The following is an 18,433-nucleotide window of genomic DNA, read 5'->3' on the forward strand; positions in this document are numbered from 1 at the left end:
GGCTGCGGCCACCGCCCGCCTTGCCGCCCATTGGTCGACAGGAGGAGACAGCGGATTGGCTTCGAGCGGCGCGGGGGGCGGGGCTCCGCGCGGCGGGTGCGTGAAGCTGGGGGCGACGGTAGCGGCGGCGGCAGGTAACGGGGGGCGGGGCCGAGACCCCCTGGGGTGAGGGGTCAGCGAAGGGAGGGGATCCAAGGGTGGGGGGCCGAGACTCCAGGGGGCGGGGCTAAGACCCCAGGGCGCTCAGAGGGAGGTGGGGGCGGGGCCCGCAAGGGGCAAGGTGTGAGGGCGGGGCCGAGATCCCAGGGTGCTGGGGAGGGCTGACCTAGAGCTGGGCTGGGGGGCGGGGCACTCCCGGGCCTGGGGGGCTCCAGCTTGCGCCGGCATGTGAAGTGGGCGTGAGTGAAGGCCCAGGGGTGTGGCCGGGTGGGGAGGCGTTGGGGGTGGACGAGCGGGTGCCGCCGGGCCAGGAGCACGGGGGTGCCCGATGGCTGGAGCCGAACGCCACCAGCTCCGGCAACGAGAAAACATCCTCCAGGCCCCGCTGGCGGCTAGGCAGCACCTCCAGGAGTCGAGCACGGCTCTCTGCTTTTCCGCATCTCGGCTCACGCTGCGTTGCGCTGCGGAGAGTTCCCAGTGCCCCGGACCAGGGGGGCCTAACCCCCGGCCCGTGGGCCTGATTTGATCCATGGAGCTACACCATCCAGTCTGTGGGGGTCCCCATGGGCCTGAGAATTTGGCAGAGGGGGGAGCAGCAGCAGTGATCGCTGCTCCCCTGCTACCAAATTTCCAGACCCGTGAACAGCCCCACAGGCCAGGGAGCAGCCTGGGACGGTGCTGGGTTGGATCGCAGATGTGGCGCTGCCCCAGGGAACAGTGAGACCTGTCCTGATGAGCCATCCGGGCACACAGGCTGGCTGGAGGGGGTGTGGGGCCTGATCCTGGTGCACGGGATCCAATCCGGCCCACAGATCAGCCATATGGCTGGATCGGACCCCACAGGCTGGGCCATTCCTCCGGCCTGTGGCCCGGGAAGCCTGAGCACCACTTCCCCAGATGGTTTGTCCCTGCACCTATCTGTATCCCACCTGAGTGGCTGCAGGGCCTGATCCAGGCTGTTTTAAAGCATGTTCCAAAGAGCTTTGGTGTCTGACTTTCCAGGCCTGGTGATTTTTTTTTTTTTTTTTTTTTTTTTTTTTTTTTTTATTGTCCCATGATGCACGTGCAGCTGTAAAAACAGCAGTTCAGCAGCAGTTTAAGGAGGCCTTCGGGGATAGGAGACTTCCAGCCCCTGAGGCAATGGCTTTGGCAATTTTGATGCTCTTAAGTACTTAAGGTTAGACCCTTGTTACTGCAGGATCTGAGCTCCTCCGTCTTGGATGCATGTGTGCTCACAACCGCCTGGGGAGGCAGGTCTAGCTGTTTCCTATATCTGCACAACAGGGATTCTAGGTCCTTTGATACCAAGTGACTTGCCCAAGGTCACACAAGAAGTCAGTAGAGCAGGAAGATGAAATCAAGGCTCCCATGTCGCCAGCTGGCACTGCAGCATCTTTCCCTCTCCTGGCAGTGGTAGAGTCAACCTACGTAGCAGAGCTCTGTGCTCCTGGTGCTGTGCTACAGCTGGCATTTAGGATCCCTGGGGCTGTCACCCCGGTGAGCTCCATATTAAATGCGACACAAACCAGCAATTTAATTATTTATTTGCCTAGAGGTGCTGAAAGAGATTGGGGCTTTTTATACTAGATGCTGCACTGATGCACAGTGAGAGAGTCCCTGGCCTGAAGGACTGAAGGCAAGCCAGACATGTGGTGAGAGGGGAGTGAAGGCAGCGGAGGGGACGGAGCCAGGGTAACAGCCTGGGCCTCTGGTTTTGCTGTAGTGCCCTGCTCTCCTCTCCAGCTAATCCTGGCTCCAGCTCCCGCTTGTTCCCTTCCAAGCAAGCATTTCCCACTACCCCCTGCTTTGGAGGGAGCATATATGGGGTGGTAGCACACATATAAATATAAATCACTCTGTTCTGCAAGAGACTCTGGAAGAGGCTGCAGAAGCCAGAGCGACGCCCCAGCTCAATTGCAACACAAACTGGGAAATTAATTAGAACAGACGTCCAAGCTATGCAATTAGAAGCCTCTCTGCTGTTGTTGTGCAGGGAGTGGGAGTCAGCCTGAAGCTGCCTGTCTCTCTGCATCGGGCTTTCTGTGTGTACAGACCTCTGAAATACGGCCTCGCAGAGGAAGCACAAATGGATGTGACAGCTTCCCCTGCTGGCTGTCTTCCACTCAAATGGCTTTTTTAGTTGCTGGCTCGGATCTCTGTCTCCGGTGTACTTCTATCTCCCCTGGATGTTGGATGAGATTGCCCACTAAATATGTATTAAACTCTCCAAGTACTGTGCTTAACCATCTTCCCTTCACAGCCACCTCTGCTGTGCTCAAAATAACCTGGTTGTTCTCAGGAAGCAGAATGGTCCAGCCTCCAGGAGCTGCTCCTTCTGGGCTTTCTGCTCCCACTGACTTCCCTTATGGCCTTAGACCAGTCATATGGTCCCCTCAGACCTGGCTATAGCTTGTAAAGGGTGCCTTAAGATGCTGCTGAGATCAGGTGGCGGGGACAGGGCAGGTATCTGGTCTCTGAAAATCAGTCTGCCTGGAGTCATAGTGCTGTTGGATAAGGTAAAGGGTAAAGTGCCAGAGTATCTGTTATTGTAAGCCCTTCCCATTGTAGTGCATCTTAAAGGACCTAGAACATCTCTCTTGGATGCTTGTGGTTCCTCGTCCTGCAGTGTAGGAGACTCAGGTTGTGGTAAAGTGGGAAAAGGCTGTTTGTAAAGCAGTGATGGGAATAGAGTCAGAGCCGGATTCAGTCCCCCAAATTGCCAGCTGCAACCCTACTTGCTGGCCCATCCTTCCCTGCCAGAGCTTTGAGATGCAGCAGGACCCAAAAAAGAGGGGTGCTGGGGTTCCACAGCTCTGCTAGTTTCATTGGCATCAGCTTGAGCTCCCCTGGCTTTGTTCAGAGGCGATGTGCATCTGCACATGCATTACAGCATTAAGCAGTGGAAATAAGCAGGGACAGAAGGTGTCTAGGCTGCTGGCTCCAGAGGAGAAGGCTCTTGTGTCTGATGCTGAAGAGACAAGCGGGAAGAGGGGCGAGGGATGAGAAGAGGAAAGCTGCTGTAACGACTGGGTGAGCTGGTGTGAGCCTGGGGAGAGCTGCAGGAATGAGGTCGGCTTCTCCTGGCTAGGGTTTGTTCATGGCAGCTTCTCCTAGCCCTCCTGTTTCATGTGCCAAGCTGTTTGGCTCTGCCTTCTTCAGGGAAGGCAGCTTGGAGCATGGCACCTACTAGCTGTGACAGCCCAGGAAAGCCAATTATAACTCCCCCAGCCTGCTGCTGTCTGTGAGCAGCTTGACTGTGTCAAGCTTGACTGTTGTCCTAGGTGGCATGTGCCAATCATGCCTCCCCACTGCTTTCTGGGGAAACGAGGCTCCCGTGGTGACCAAGAGCATTCCCTTCTCTCTCTCTCAGGTCGCGGCCTATCAGTCTGAGGAAGATGCCAACGGAACAGAGTTCCTGGAACAACCTGACAACCCTGCAGAAGATAGCTCTGGCCCTTGGGATCCCGGCCAGTGCCACCATCCTCTACATCTTGTACCGCAGGTACAGGGAGAGTCGAGGTATGTGTTGTGTGTCGTCCCGTTCCCCCCCCCCCCCCAATTGCCATGCAGTGACTCTCAGCTCCTTTTTTTGCTGCAGCTAAGCTGGGACTATGGATTTCTCAGTCTTCTTCCCCCTACCCCCACTTCTCCCAACAACCTCAGCCTTTTCCAAGAGCCAGCAGATGCTCAGAGAGCTGGTAGCATGCTGCGTCTCCTCCGTGGGCAATCTCCAGGGGTGGACACCCTGGTTGGTCTTCAGTTGTTCTGTTCCAAATTTCAGATGTGCTTTTATATAACAGTCCCAAAGGGGAAGCCACAATCCTTTTCCCCTCCTCCCCAGACCTCTCTGCAGCTTGCAGATTTGGCACAGGAAGGAGAAATCTCTCCCTGCTGCAAGAGGAGAATGTCGTTGGCATCTTGATAATGAGCCTTGCCCACGTCAAGGTGCGGGCAGGATGATTGGGTGCTGTGGTCTTAGCACTTTGCCTGACCCCTGGACTCCGGTGTGCTTTGTGCTCAGAGAAGCGGCTGACCTTCATAGGGGAGGACGACATTGAGATCGAAATGAAGGTCCCACAGGAAGATGTGAAACTGATAATCGGGCGGCAGGGAGCCATTATTAAGCAGGCAAGTACTGCTGGGCAGAGGAGCGTGGGGGCTGGGAAGCAAGACCTGGGCATGGTTCAGTGAACTGTCTCACTGACCCCAGTGCAGGAGTGACCTTCACCTTCCCCTAAGTGTTGGGGAGGGAGGCTGACATGGCACCTTGGCCCCATCCTGTTTCAGTGTTATCTTCCCTTCCCTCCCCTCCAGCACCAGAAATCCCAAAGGTGCTCACAGGCTGTGCACAAATGGAGCCTATAACTGGGATAGGAGGGCTCACCCGTGGGTCCCAGGGTGGGGGAGAACAGAAGCCTTCAGCTGGGGTAACTCAGACAGGGATGATCCTTGAGGAGGGCTAGGACTAGATGTGACCCTGCCAGCCTGACTACAAACCAGGTTCTGCATTTGGGGCCCCTGAATGACGGCAGCAAATGGAAGGAGCAGAAATCTGTCACTCTGGGGCTTGAACCCACGCTGCCGGGAATGCCAAGGGCTTCGTCCACCAGCTCAAGGGACACCCACATCCTCTGGTGTACCTGCAGCTGATGAAGGAAACAGGTGCTCGCATCGATGTGGACAGAGAGGAGCTGGGTGATGAGCGGGTGCTGCTGATCAGTGGCTTCCCCGTCCAGGTCTGCCGCGCTAAGGCTGCGATCCACCAGATCCTGACAGACAGCGCCCTGGTGTCAGAGCAGTTCTTCGTGCCACAGAGAGTCGTCGGCAGGATCATAGGTACCCTCTCCCCTCCCTGCTTCCCAGAGCTGTGCCACAGCTGGTCACTGATGCTGTCCAGCACCATTAGCAATGGCTCTGGAGAAACAAAGCTGCTGCTAACACTTGCTTCAGCCTGTCTCACCAAAGCCCCTGCTGTTCCCACTCCACAGTGGAGGAGATGATGGTCACAGCAGCCATCTCCTCTCCAGAGAATGACACTAAGTTTTAATCTCTTGGTTTGGCGGTTCCTTAGCTCTCTGCAATCTGAGAGTCCAGGCTGGTGGTCATTTGCCTATACTAATTAAACCCTGCTAACCTGAAGGCTTCTTATACGCCTCAGGAGCCTGAATCTTTAAAACTGGCATGACTGACAGACTCTGTTTCTATGCAGAAACCTTTTGGGGGAGCAGGGGAGTGAAGGCTGCAGCTCTCGCCTGGTTCAGGGAGGTTCATCTGGGTTCTGGGTTCACATCCCTGGGTTTTCACAGATTTATTGTGCAACTCTGGGCAAGGGGGTATTCATTCCCCTTCTGTCCAATGGAGGTATACCAGCACTGCCGTGCTGCATGGGGCATGGTAAGGATGAAGACACTGCAGAGTGTGAGGGAGACCGACCTAGCAGTGGGACCAGAGCATAAAGGTGAGGTATAGGAAGCCCTGATGCAGCTGTCTAAACTGGAGCTTAGCTGGGAAGGTTGGGCACACTCCCCACCTCTTTCAAGGCCCCTTAGAAATGGAGGTTCACACAGGATGTGGATATGCAGTGCATGGGGATGAGCAAGCTGAAGCTGGCAGATGTGATGCCAGCCACATCTGTCCCTAGAATGCCAGGGAGCTATTGCAGCTGATAACTCTAGCTAGCTGGCCTCAGAGGAAGAGTTATCACAGACTGACTCCACATCATCATAGTACCAGCACAAGGAGCTGCTCATTTTTGTAAAGAAGCAGCTCCTTGGAAAAGAGAAGCCAGTGACTAAATCCTCAGAGAAGCCAGGGTTTTAATAACACCCACTTCTCTCCCCTCACCTTCTCTAGGCAGGGGCGGTGAGACAGTCCGAGCCATCACCCGCAGCTCGGGGGCCAAAGTAACTTGTGAGAGGGAGGCAGAAAGCAGCCTGTCACTGACCAGGCTCATCAGCCTCTCGGGAACACGGAAACAAGTGGCTACAGCCAAGGTGAGCATTGTGCCCTGTGGTGGGGACAGCCAGCTACCCCTCTGTAAACTCAGTTGATGGTGGGGATCAGACACCAGTGCCTGTTTCCCTTCTTCTCCCAAAGAAACTGATCCTGGAGAAGCTCTCAGAGGAGGATGAATTTAGGAAGAAGCTGGCCCAGTCAGCAGCTGTGCGGGGCCCCCGCAAGCAGCCTCTGGGTTTGAGGAGGGAAGAAGCAGAGGAACAGGGTGTCTTGACTCAACCCAATGGAGCAGTCCCCTGGCAGCCGGGGAGCCCCGGGCAAGGGCAAGGCGAAGGAGCCCAGCTGCTGGCTGAAATAGACTTTGACGCCCCTCAGGAGCTGAGGGATGAGATGGAGGAGCCGGGGCCGGAGTCCCTTGTGGCAGTGCCCAAGTTTGAAGGTTAGTGGAGGTTTGTCTCCTGAGTTGGTGTCTCCCTGCCAGTCCTGTTTCTAGCTTTGCCAGTCACTCCGTGGTCTTGGAGCAGTCCCTTTCCCCTCTCCGTGTCTTGGTTTCTCTGGGTTTAGGCTCTTGCAGAAGGTAGTGAAGCCCTTTGTGGAAGAGCAAAGGGCTGGGATGCCAGGAGCTGCATAGTGAGGGACATCAACATATCTGTTGCCCTGGGGTCGTCCCCCCTCCCATGGCAAGTTCCCAGAGCCCACTGCTCTTTCCAGGTGGCTCCAGGCACAGAAAGCTAATGGACAGCTGTCTATAGTCTATACCATGCTCTGCGGATCTGCTGGTTGAGCATTCCTTGCTGATCCGTGCCCCCTTCTCTAGATGTGCCAAGGCAGCCTCGTGCCCCTGCTCCTGGTTGGGCAGGCCTGGCCTGTCTCTTCCCTAGCCCCCCATGCTAACGTCTGATCAGCGCAGCCTGTGCAGCTGTCATTCCAGGATCTCAGGAGTGGGGAGCCCTTGTTGCAGCCCACAGCTTCCCAAGGACCTCGATAGCCACCCTGCTCCCAGTCCATGCTTTCCACAAGCTCCCGTTTCCCAACCCCACTCCTTGCTCAGTGCTGTGTATGCCTCAGTCCCCAGCCCAGACTTCAGCTTCCATGCAGACGAGCACCTGGAGGTTTACGTCTCAGCCTCTGAAAACCCCAACCACTTCTGGGTGCAGATTGTGGGCAACCGTAGCCTCCAGCTGGACAAGCTGAACTGTGAGATGGCTCATTACTACCAGAGTGGTCAGTTGGTGAGTGTCCCCAGTGAATTACCACAGGGCTGTGTGAAACGCCTCCCTTTCCAAACTGCAGTACCTCTGGGTGTGACACCCTCTGCTCCCTCTGTCTCTCTAGCCTGACTCCTTGAGTGTCCAGGTGGGTGACATCGTGGCTGCTCCATACGCTGACAGTAGCAGCTGGTACCGGGCCAGAGTCCTGGGAACCCTGGAGAATGGCAATCTTGATCTGTATTGGGTCGACTTCGGTGATAATGGGGAAGCCCCAGCCAGTGCCCTGCAAGCACTGAGGTGTGTGGGGGCCAGTGGGAGTGTGGGACAAGGGCTCAGTGGTGTGGGGGGGTTCTTGCTTGCTGCCCCTGTGGTTCCTGGAAAATGGGGCATCTTTCACTGGCTTTGGCAGATGCTGACAATGTGCTCGGAGATCTTGTAGCTCCAAGGCCAGAGAAAGTAACTGTGATAGTGCTGAACAGACCCTACCAAAACAGAATCCCAGCTGGATGCTATCACTGTCACTTATGGGGAGGAGGGGCACATTGTGGGGGTGGGGGCAAGTGGGTGCCTTGAGCACAGCAACATTTGCTGCTGTCCCTTCTCATTAGGACTGACTTCCTGAGCCTGCCCTTCCAAGCAATCGAGTGCAGCCTCGCTGGGATCACTCCTGCTGGTGAGTCATAGAGTCCTAGGGTAGTGGGGCTGGTAGGGACTTCCAAAAATCATGTCTAGTACAATCACAGCCCGAGGCAAGGATCAGCACTATGCAAACCATCCCAGATACGTCCGTCATTTAAGCTCTTTGTAAAACTACCAGCATCCCTGACACAACACCAGGCATCACACCCAAACCTGCCACAGGAAAATAGGGGGACCAGGGCAGCCAATGTCCTGTTTCTATAAAACGTTTAATATACACTTAAAAGAGGCTGTGCTCTGCACTACAGAGAAAGGCAACACCCTGCCTCCAATTTGTACCAGTTTGATTATGAGGGAAAATTCCTTCCTAACCCTCAGAGCAGCATTGGTCTGACCCTGAGTGAAGGGGCAAGTCCCTCTCTAGCCAGGATCCTCTGGCTTTTGTGCCAGCAGGAGCATTGCACAGCCCAGTCCCCATCCCCAGGCCTGGCTGCTGTCAACACCCCGTGCCTCTGAGGGAGATTTAAAAACAGCCGGATGCATGTAGCAGAAAGGGATGAGGGGCAACCAGCAAAGCTCAGAAGTGGAGACTTCCCTGCTTTCTCTTCAGGTGCTTTCCCAGGATGGAAGCAACAGGGAGGACAGAGGGGCTTAACTCAGGCAATATGTGGGGAAAAGGGGCCACATGGGGAAGGCATCCCGAGGTGTGGATAGATGAGCAGGTTATTCTAAGTTAAAAGCTGGGGAGGGACTTGCAGTGTCTCAGCTGTTCTGCTATAACGCTGTCATGTGCCTGCTCCTATCCCATGAGCAGAAGCTACACCAGTGCCGCTTACCCTGAATGCAGCAGGTTGCCACCAGTCCCATCTAACTAGGTAATTCTGTCCCTACCTGAACTATCCAAAACCAAGATCCCCATCTCCAGGCCTGTCCTCACTCAGCTCTATGCAGGGCTTCTGCATCTCCATGGCTCGGGCCACGGCTCTGCTCTTATTCTTCTCCCCACAGGGGGGCAGTGGGAGGAAGCGGCGCTGGATGAGTTTGATCGCCTCACCTACTGTGCTCAGTGGAAGCCACTGGTGGCCAGGATCTCCAGCTATGTCCAGTCTGGCATGGGCACATGGCCACACGTCAAACTGTATGACACCAGCCAGGGGCAAGTGAGTGTGGAGGCTTGGCTGCCTAGAAGGCAGCCTTGCTCTCGCACAGCAAGGGCCTGACTGCTTGTGGGGGACCCCACTGCATCCCATGAGCCCCTTTCCCCAGCCTGCTGTCACCATCCTGCAGTGCTCCAGCCCCTCTGGTCTCTCTCCAGAATCTAGACATTGGGGAGGAGTTAGTCCGGCTGGGCTACGCTATGCGGTGCCCCCAGGAGGATGAGGGTGCAGCAGGGGACAAGCCCCTCCACATGGTCAAGGATGCCACGTCTGAAGCTCTACAGAGGATGCTGGTGAGGAGCTGACTAGTGTGGTACCGAGACCCGGCCCCTGGGGTTAGATCAACTGTTTGTTAGACGGGTTTATTCCTGGCTGAGTTTCCCCTGCCTGGTCAGCCCCAGGTCTCTAAGCCCCTGTGCCACTCTGCTCTCCAGCAGGGTGCTGCATGTATCTGCCGGGCTTTCCTAGGGCAGGGGCCTTTTGGCAGGGCCTCTGTCCACCATGTCACTAAAGCTCCTGTTTGTGAGCAAGGATCTAGCAAGCCCCTGTCCTTGAGGACGCCGCATGGGCTGAGCTGATGGAGAGGCTCCAGGTGTGCTGGAGAGGAGGGGGTGGCTGCTTGCTCTGAGCCCTCTCCGTTGTCCATTGGCTAGCAGGACCAGGGTTTCTCTGGGCTGGGACCTGATGTGAGAGGGCCTCCAGGCCCCAAGGTCAAAGGCCCATGCTCTAATTGATCCAGTCAGGTTTCTGTCCCCAGGGCCCTAGGAAGCAGTGGTGCTCTGTATACTGAAGAAGCGGCAGGGCAGGAGAGTCTCCATGCTGTGTCTCCAGCCTGGGTACCTCCCTTTACTGGCAGCCTGGAGCCTGCCCTAGCTCCTGTGCTTAATCTTGGCCTGATCCTGCCCCTTCTTCTCAGGAGAACACTACGGGAGCCTCCCTTGAGAGCCTCATCTCAGAGACGCAGAAGACCCCTGATGAGACTCCTCTGACCCTGTCTTACATCAGCCTCTCGGGTGAGTACTGTTCTCTTCCCCAGGGAGATCTCCCTTGCCTTTTGGCTGTCATCCCTCCATCCAGGAGCCAGCTGTACAGTCACTGGCATGCTTTGGCGTCTTGCCTGCCGCTCTCCCTTGATCCTTTTTTTTAATTCCCATGGTTCCCTCCCCTGCATGGGACCTTCCCATTTCCCAGACAGATGGGAGCCAAAAGCAGAATTTCTCTTTCCCTGTGGGGGGAAGTGGGGAATTGAGTACTGCAGCCCTTGGCCTGAACCTCACAGGCTGGAGGTGGCATGGTAGGAACAGTGTGAATCCATCACTGCGGCTCAGGTAGGGGAAGGAGAGCACTAGCTACACTGTGTATCCCTGGAAGGGAAGCAGGACCCAACAGGGTAACAGTGGGAAAGGGGCATCTGGTTTCTGAGGGCTGGCTGGGCATCATTCTGGGAGGGAGTCAGGTCCAAGGATCCTGTTCCAGACAGGGATAGATGTTGTTGCATCCCTGGGGTTTGGAGCAAGTTGGGAGATCAGCAAGAAAGGCTGGAGGGGAGGTTCTCCAGCTGGTGGGAGATGCAGAGACATCGGTGCTGGCCATAGTCAGCTTGTCAGAAAAACCCAGCTCCAGCACCTTAACCCCAGGGGCAGGAATCAATGCAGGTGTGACTCCAGGGCCATCCATGAGGCTGCTCAATCCTGCTGGAGGCTGAGGCCTTGACTATCTATAGAGGGGCTCCCCTGAATGTCTGGTTGGGAGCAGGGGTGGGGCACAGTCCAGGATGTCCCTGTCAGGGCACAATGCCACCATGCCCTTGGGACTGACTATCCCCATGGGCTGGAGCCAGCCATGGCAGCCCTGTGACACCTGCCTTTGGCTTGGTAGATGGCTCCATTGAGAAGCTCCGTGGTGACCCCGAGCCAACTGAGCCCTCGTCCCAGGAGATCCTTGTCCTCCCACTCCAGTCCCTCAGCATCCATGCTCTCCCAGTGGACACCAAGGGCCTGAGCGTGATGGTAGGCAGCAAGGAGCCAAGTAAAGGGGGGTCTCAGCTAGACCCTGGGACCTACGTGGCAAATTCTCCTTGGACCTCCAGCCCTGCTGGGCATGGGCCTGGCCCGTACCCCCTAGCAGAGGCCTCCCCCATCTCCCTCTCAAGTGGCGGCTCCTCCTTGTCGAAGGATGGCTTCTCCCCCAGCCTGGCCTCTGGGGACAGCAGTGTTGGCTCCATTCGGGGCTGCCTCTATTACCTGTCCACCTCCGACGAACAAGCCAACTCCTCCATCTTCTACAGCGAGCTTGGCTCAGGCTTTGGCAGAGACTCGCATGCTGCCAATATTCCCCTCCCTAGGACCGTGCTCATCAGCTCCTCAGATGGCAAGCAGGGGGAAGGGGCCCCAAGTGCCCATGCGGGAGGTACAGGGGGCACTGTGGGCACATCTCCACGGTCCAGGGTGTCACGTGTGAAAAGCAGGGGTGCCCAGATTGTGGCCTGCCAAGTTCTCCCACCCTACCCATGGCTGTGGAGTGGAGGTCAGTGCTCCGATAGCCTGTGGCGCATGGGTGACAGCTGTTGTGGTGGGAGGGATTGTGGTGGGTCAGCAGGGGCCTAGTCTTTCACCAAGCTCATTCCCTGTAGATGCCAGACAGGCCCCTGGCTGTACCATCTTGGAGCCATGGGGTTCAAGCACCGCTGCCCTGCTCTCGCACCTCAGGGCAGCTCCATGGGCATCCTCCACATTGCCCCCTGGCATGACTGAACAGCACTTGACCTCTGTGGGTCACTGCAGCACCGGTGACGGGCTGCAGGGGTTTGTGGTGGCTCCAGAAACCCTTTCCTCCCTCTGCTGCTGGGTGTCTGAGCCAGGACAGGGGGCGGGGGTGCAGCCCCCTGCCCCCAATTCTGAGTTTGGCAGCTGTGGGTCTGGAGCTCAGGGTGAAGCTGCTACTGGCTGCTATCTTTCTCTCTATTCTCCATGGCATGGCAAGTCCTCTGCCCTTGGGGCCTGGGTCTCCATCTGGCACTCCCCCTGCATCTGGGACACTGCAGTCCAGGCCAGCACTCATCCTAACTCCCACCTCTCCACAGAAGTTGCCTCTGTATCTGGGAGTGGCGATGACATTCTGCTGGTGGAGGATGAGTTCCTGTGAGGCCTTCCCATGCTACAGGGACCAGACAGGCTGCAACGTAAGTCTGCTTCTACCTGGTGGTGTAGTGGCTCCAGCACAGGGCCCATGGCCTGGGACTGAAGGAGGGAAGCTAGGGCTGCCCTTTTGGGAGGGAGCACGGCCAGAGGCTCCAGGCCTCAATAGCATGGAAGACCTTGGTTCTGTCCTGGGGGTTGGCAGCTGATCCTGGCACTGCCCAGCCCTGTATGCTGATCATAGGAATCCCAGAGAAACAGGGCTGGAAGAGTAACAGGCAGCAGGCTTAGGCCTACTCCACCCATTTGCCCCTACTTCTCCGCCCAGCTCCCTCCTTGGCCTGAAACTGCTGCAGCCCCTGCATGGTCTCATCAGCTAGAGCTGGAGCCCTGATATCCAGACCAGCCTAAGGCAGTTCGCACCTGGTTTCAGGATGAATCTGAATCAGCCTTGGCTCCCACCAGCGGGGGACTGTCACTCCCTTGCCATGCTGGATGAGCACCTGCGCCACAGCCAGGCACCTCCTACCTCTCCCCTTCTCGAGTCTCCCTTGAGGCATGAACGAGGAGCCTGGGCAGGCTGTATCCAGCCTGGGAACACTGAGCTACTGCATGGGGAACTTTGCACCTTGGCTCCAGGGGAGGTTGGCAGGTCTCGAATGCCCTTCACCTGAGATGCTTTATCCCCCCACCAGAGTTCGCTATGAGAATGTTTCACTCAGGATTGTACATGGGCATGTTATTGTCTTCAGTTCAGCCCCATTTTTGCGGGCAAGAAGAGGGAAAAGAAGAGGCCAGTTTGCTGCTTAAATAAAGTTCTGTTGAGTTTTGCACAGAATTCATCCACAGGTGCGTGTGTGTGCATGGGTCTGAGCAGCTAGGAGCTGTGTAGGGCTGATGGTGCCTAGCTTCCCCTAGGCGCTCTGGTTCCAGGTAGCAGATGCATGTCAGTCTGTCCACATCTTCATCACACTCAGTGTGATAGCAGATGCCTAGCCAGACCTCTCACAGCGCGTTAAGTCTCTCCTGTCAGGTGCTGTCTTATCGTCAGCTGCAAGCTGCCAGCCCCCCTCGAGCTGCAGTGAGTGGTCTCAATTGGGTGTTAGCAGTAGAAAGAGGGTATGGGGAGGAGGGGGGTTGTTCCCAGGCAGTGAAATCTGGGCCCTGGGAGCAGACTGTAAGTGTTCACATCCACCTCCGCTGGAGGCCGGGGGGGAGGGTTCTTCCTGGTGGCAGATGGGTCCCTTTGAGTCTGGACACAGGCCCAGGGATGGGGCAGCTCTGGGGCTGGAGGGAGCATTCACCCTGTCAGCCTGGGTATGAAACATTATTTCCCCCCAGGCTGGGACATGCTTCTACCAGGGCTTTTACCCCTCCAGCACACAGCATATGCCCCCCACACCCCACCCCATAGGCTACACAACCGTCACACACGGGGCACGAGTCTTATTTAATGTTGCTCACTGGGGCAGTAAATTGCACCCGGGCCCTGCAGCCACTGCCCAGCTGAGGCTTGGGGGTTGCAGAAGCTGATCCATCCACTTCTAGCTCAGCATCCTGGAGCGCTGGCACCAGGAGGCTTATTCTGGTGCAGGCTGGACATCTCGCTCGATGGGGTAAACCATGAAGATGACATTGTCCCAGGGAGGCAGTGCGGGGTGGTCAGGCCGAACTGTCTCAAAACCCAGGTAGCCAAATGCTCGCAGCAGGTGACCTGCATAACATGAGAGTGGAGGCCACAGGCACTTAAACAGCTGGACTATTGGACTGGGCCCCTGACTGTCCCAGCGAGACCCTCAGCTGTCTGATCAACAGGATAGGAAGCAAGGTAAGTAGTGCATGTCTTGGTAAAAGGGGCTGCATCTACATGCTCATTAATGTGCCAAATACTAAATGCACAGTAGTGCTGGTGCACAGCTTTTTAGTGACACTAACTGCAGTAACCTATTACTACTGTGCAGTAGCATATTAGGATAGTTGTCACCATGCATGCTATGGTGCAGTTATTGTCTCATGTAGACACACCCAGGATATATACTGTCTGCTGAATAGTACTGGGTGGAAACTCCTGTCTGGAGCAGTTTTTCAACAATGTGCTGGTTCCCTGATTGAAGGGTCCAGGATAGCACCAGGGACAGGCCTCAACTCAATCCCAGACATCTTCCCCCACTTAAATACCAGAGCAGGGGCTTCTGCCCCTGCAGCCGCTCAGAACTTGGATCCTGGTGGGATGCCTGAATGTGAAGGTTGGATCCATCAGCAGCTGTTTCCTCCCCTCCAGCAGCCAGCCAGGAACTGAGACCTGCTGCATTCTACCGTGGGAGTGTCTGCTTCACAAGGATGGTATAAAGCAGACCAGCTGGATGGGGCTGCTCCCCTGAGGGCTTGCGGGGCTGGGGTGAAAACAGCCCTGGGCATGGACTGGACTCAGAAGCATAGCTCATGGACAGAGCCTTGCTGTCGCCACCCCCTCCCGCCGGTTCTGGAGGCCCCTTACCACAGTCGCTGCGGGTGCTGTGGAAGTTCACAAAGACAAAGTCCACATCTGTCTTCTCCTCCACGTAATCCAGTGTTGCAGTCAGACTGCGGGAGGTGGGTAACCCATCAAATTCAGTGTAGACTCTTGGGAGAAAGCTCCTGCCTGGGATTTGTAAAGGTGGCTGGAGGGGGCTAGGGCATTGCTGCTATTGGCATCTGGCTCCAGCGGAAAAGCTGGGCTGTGAGTATGGGTCAAATTTGCTGCGGTTGGTTGGGCCTTACCCTGCAGCAGGGTCTCAGAAGAAGGCATGGGGCAGTCAGCTGTAGACCAGCACTCCACAGGCAGGGAGCAGGGGGTGCTAGGAGCTCCCAGGGGCCAGAGAGCTCTTATCCACACCCAGCTCAAGGGTGGAAGGTGTTTCCGGCTCATCGGGTGCTTGCTCATTGCGAGGAAGCAGCAGTTCCAGTGATCTCGGACATCCGAGAATCATGGAGGAGTTGGTCTGAGGGACGCTTGGGAGCTCCCATCTCATCCAGCCCCCAAGATCAACCCTACCTAAATCAGCCCAGCCACGTGTCTGTCCAACCTGCTCTTGAAAACCCCCAGAACTGGAGACTTCCTGTGTCTCCACAGGGGGCTGCTTTAGAGCTGAACGATGTCCCCCTCCCCGCCAAGCTAGACAGTCCTCCCCAATATCCACCCAACACCTCCTTTGTTTCAAGCTAAGATGGCACATCTTTTTCTAAGGGCTGCTTTCTCCCAAGCAAAGCTCTGCATAAGGATGCCTGACCTCCCTCCCTCCCTGCTTGGCCAGCCACAGCCCTCACCTCTGGCGACTGTTTTGATCCAAGGCCCTGCGGGGAACGTCGAGGAAGAGCTTGCGCCGGCTGCATACGCTGTGCCAGTGAGCAGAGCGCTGTGGGCTGAGCGTGACGTGGAAGTCCAGCTGGGCCGGGAGATCAGGGAGCAGAAGGGCTTTGCCCAGCACGGTCAAGTTCCCAGCCTGCAGCAAAGACCGTTACCAGGCATGTGGACATGGGAAAACCACAGACCCACAACCCTGGGGTAGGTGAGCACGCACCCTCTGTGCCCAAAGCCTGCCGGCTGCCTGCTCTGGTGCTCTTCTCAGTGGCTCTTGCCTGACCCCCTACATCCTTACCCTGTACAGCTCCCTCAGGCCCAGCTGGTCTCCTGGGTCGGCCCCTCTCCCGTCTGGCCGGCCGTCCACAGACTCAGGAGCACTGAAGGCAGTAGCGAGGCCTGAGAGTCAGGCTCTCCCGCTCAGTCATGGTGATTCTTAGAAGATGATGGAGGGGAAAGAGAGAGAACAGCGGCTTGGAGCCCAGGGCTGAGATCCCGGCTTTGGCTGGGGATGCCAAGGTCTCATCTAGCTCCTCAGCAAGAATCCGATCTAATTCCCCAGGGCCTGCTCCCCGCACTTATGTCAAATAGGTGCTTTGCTATGCACAGAGCCTTTCCCACATCCCTGTCCCCCAACCCTGGCTATGAGCCTTCTGGAGGGGAGACTGAATGGTTGCCATGATTAGGGGAACGTGTGCTTCTAACCACTGGCCAGGGTCGACCCCCTGTTTGACTGGACTGTTAGGAAACTTCTCAGAGAAGCTGTGGAATCAGGGCATGAGTTTAGTGTGTGGAGCATAGAAAATGAGTGTTGAAAGGATCTCAGGAGGTCACATCCAGTCCAAACCCCTGCTCAAAGAAGAACCAGCCCCAACTACATCATCCCAGCCAAGGCTTTGTCCAGCCATGGTTTAACCACCTCCAAGGATGGAGACTCTGGCACCTCTCTGGGTAACACATTCCAGTGCCTCGCCACCCTCCTGGTGAGAGAGCCTTGTTTATCCCTTCTCCACCTGGGACACTTGGCTGGCACTGTGGGTCAGTTCCCTAGTGCAGCCCAGCCCGGACTCCCTGGGTGCCCCTTCCTGCCTCAGTTTCCCATCTCTCCCAGGCCCCATGTCATGCAGCTCTGACCAATGGTCACAAATTCCAATGAAGTCCTCAAAATGAATGAAAACCCAGATCTACCTAGATATAAAAAGTTGATGGGGGCAGGGAGGGATTTCAGATCCCCCTGTCAAGCTCTGCGAATAGACTTGGGGCATTGTCAACATGAACTTGCGCTTCTTGGATAGGCAGCTTGCAACCCCTCATGGGGCCCTGACTCTCAGAAGATTCAGAGACTCAGACATCCCGAGTGGGCATGAAATCATGCGTTGCCACTGAACTCTCAGTCTGTGCTGTAGGGGCACCTACAAGTCCCAGGTGTTACCCCGTTCCCTGCGGTACCAAGCATTGCACAGACACAGAAGGGGCGTCTCCTACCCCAAAGAGCTTTGACTGCAAATGCAATCTGACATTATAAAATAGCCCGAGGCACTGAATTGTTTCAATTAACGATGAAGTCACCAGGCTGCGATGCCCCCGTGTCTGGTAATGAGCAATTCTCCCTTGCCCTGGCATTCTTAAACCAAATAACCCCATATATCTGGGGCTCTTTCCAGCCCAGAAAGTCTAAATGCCCCCAAAAGAAAAAGAAAAAATAATAACCTCTTCTGAAAAGGCAGCATCTTCCACCTGTAGATGAAGCGGTAGCGGTAGCAATAGTAGTAGTAGGCGAGCGGGCAGCAGAGGAAGTGGGAGAAGTTCCGTTTTCTCCCTTTCTTGGTGTAAGAAAGGGAAAACAGATAGGTGGACTCCCAGAGCAGCGGCGTGACTTCAAGCAATGCCTCCCAGCGGCAGAGTGAGTCCTGAGCCCCTGGGGCCAGCTGAAGCAGCCATGGGGCATTGTGACACGGCCATTGTGACATCTGCCACGTTCTGGGGTGACACGGGCACAAGTGTAGGCATCAGTGTGCTCTGCCCAGCAATCGTGCCTCTCCCTCCTGCCCTACTCCCTGCCCCACCCCAGTGAAGCTGTGCTCTGCCATGACAATGTGGGTGCAGGTGTGGGATCACAGAGGGGGCACGATAATGGGGGCATCTGAGGACAGGAGGGAGGGCACATGGGGACCTCAGCTCAAGTTGCCATTGTGCGGCCTTCCTTGTAACAGGCTGGTCAATGCGGTCTCTGGCTTTTGCTGTGTGCTTTGCAGGATGGAAAGGGACCTGCCATGCCCACTGTGCTAACTCCAGCCCCCTGAGTTCACAGGCAGCAGCTAACCCAAGCACCGGTGAACATAGCGTTTTGAAAAGGGGGGCGCAGATGGTATGCTGCATCCTCCCATATAACACAGCACAGACTTTTCTCCAGGTAAAAAGAAACTAGAAGCTTCACTTATAAGTGAGGGGCCTGGAGCTAGATTATCCCATTCTAGATGGAAGCAAAAAAGAAGAAAAAACCCCACCCTTTCTTGAAAGGTGCGTTCATTTGCGGGATTATATATTATGTATAGAAAACACAGCAGACTAGGCACTGGGACAGGCTGGGGGCTGAGTGGCTGGGCAGTGGCTCTGCAGAAAAGGACCTGGGGGTGGCAGTGGACAATAATCTGAATACGAGCCGGCAGCATGCCTGTGTTGCCGACATCCTGGGCTGCATTGAATCAGAGAAATGAGGGTGGGAAGGGCCCTCAGGAGGTCACATCTAGTCCAACCCCGTTCAAAGCAGGACCAGCCCCAACTACTTCATCCCACCAGGGCTTTGACTAATTGAGTCTTAAAAACCCCCAAGGA

At 56.2% G+C, this 18,433-nt stretch overlaps 2 protein-coding genes across 7 annotated transcripts; one reads left to right on the forward strand and one right to left on the reverse strand.

Annotated features, from left to right (window-relative positions):
• The first annotated feature begins 26 nt into the window (after positions 1-26).
• Positions 27-13,091, forward strand: TDRKH (tudor and KH domain containing). 6 transcript variants are annotated; one of them, XM_090054360.1, is made up of 15 exons: positions 27-134; positions 3,530-3,678; positions 4,181-4,287; positions 4,806-4,995; positions 6,013-6,152; positions 6,256-6,553; positions 7,183-7,346; positions 7,450-7,622; positions 7,934-7,998; positions 8,973-9,124; positions 9,280-9,414; positions 10,038-10,134; positions 11,000-11,491; positions 12,204-12,302; positions 12,954-13,091. In XM_090054360.1, exons 2-14 carry the CDS (start codon positions 3,555-3,557, stop codon positions 12,263-12,265), a joined length of 2,199 nt encoding a protein of 732 aa, XP_089910486.1. In that variant the 5' UTR covers positions 27-134; positions 3,530-3,554; the 3' UTR covers positions 12,266-12,302; positions 12,954-13,091. The 6 variants fall into 6 exon arrangements, with proteins under 6 accessions (XP_089910486.1, XP_089910481.1, XP_089910480.1 ...); XM_090054355.1 differs by having other exon boundaries at positions 11,000-11,130; positions 12,954-13,090; XM_090054354.1 differs by lacking the exon at positions 12,954-13,091 and adding an exon at positions 12,692-12,939 and having other exon boundaries at positions 11,000-11,130.
• A 747-nt stretch (positions 13,092-13,838) lies between these two features.
• OAZ3 (ornithine decarboxylase antizyme 3) lies at positions 13,839-17,780 on the reverse strand. The gene is given in 6 exon segments (XM_090054161.1): positions 13,839-13,972; positions 14,756-14,841; positions 15,565-15,740; positions 15,897-15,971; positions 15,973-16,033; positions 17,309-17,780. Coding segments are annotated over 6 exon segments (792 nt in total). The 5' UTR covers positions 17,569-17,780.
• Between the last annotated feature and the right edge of the window lie 653 nt (positions 17,781-18,433).

This window comes from Crocodylus siamensis, chromosome 6 (assembly GCF_052110815.1).
Source record: "Crocodylus siamensis isolate JL-2025a chromosome 6, ASM5211081v1, whole genome shotgun sequence".
Classification (NCBI taxonomy): Eukaryota; Metazoa; Chordata; order Crocodylia; family Crocodylidae; genus Crocodylus; species Crocodylus siamensis.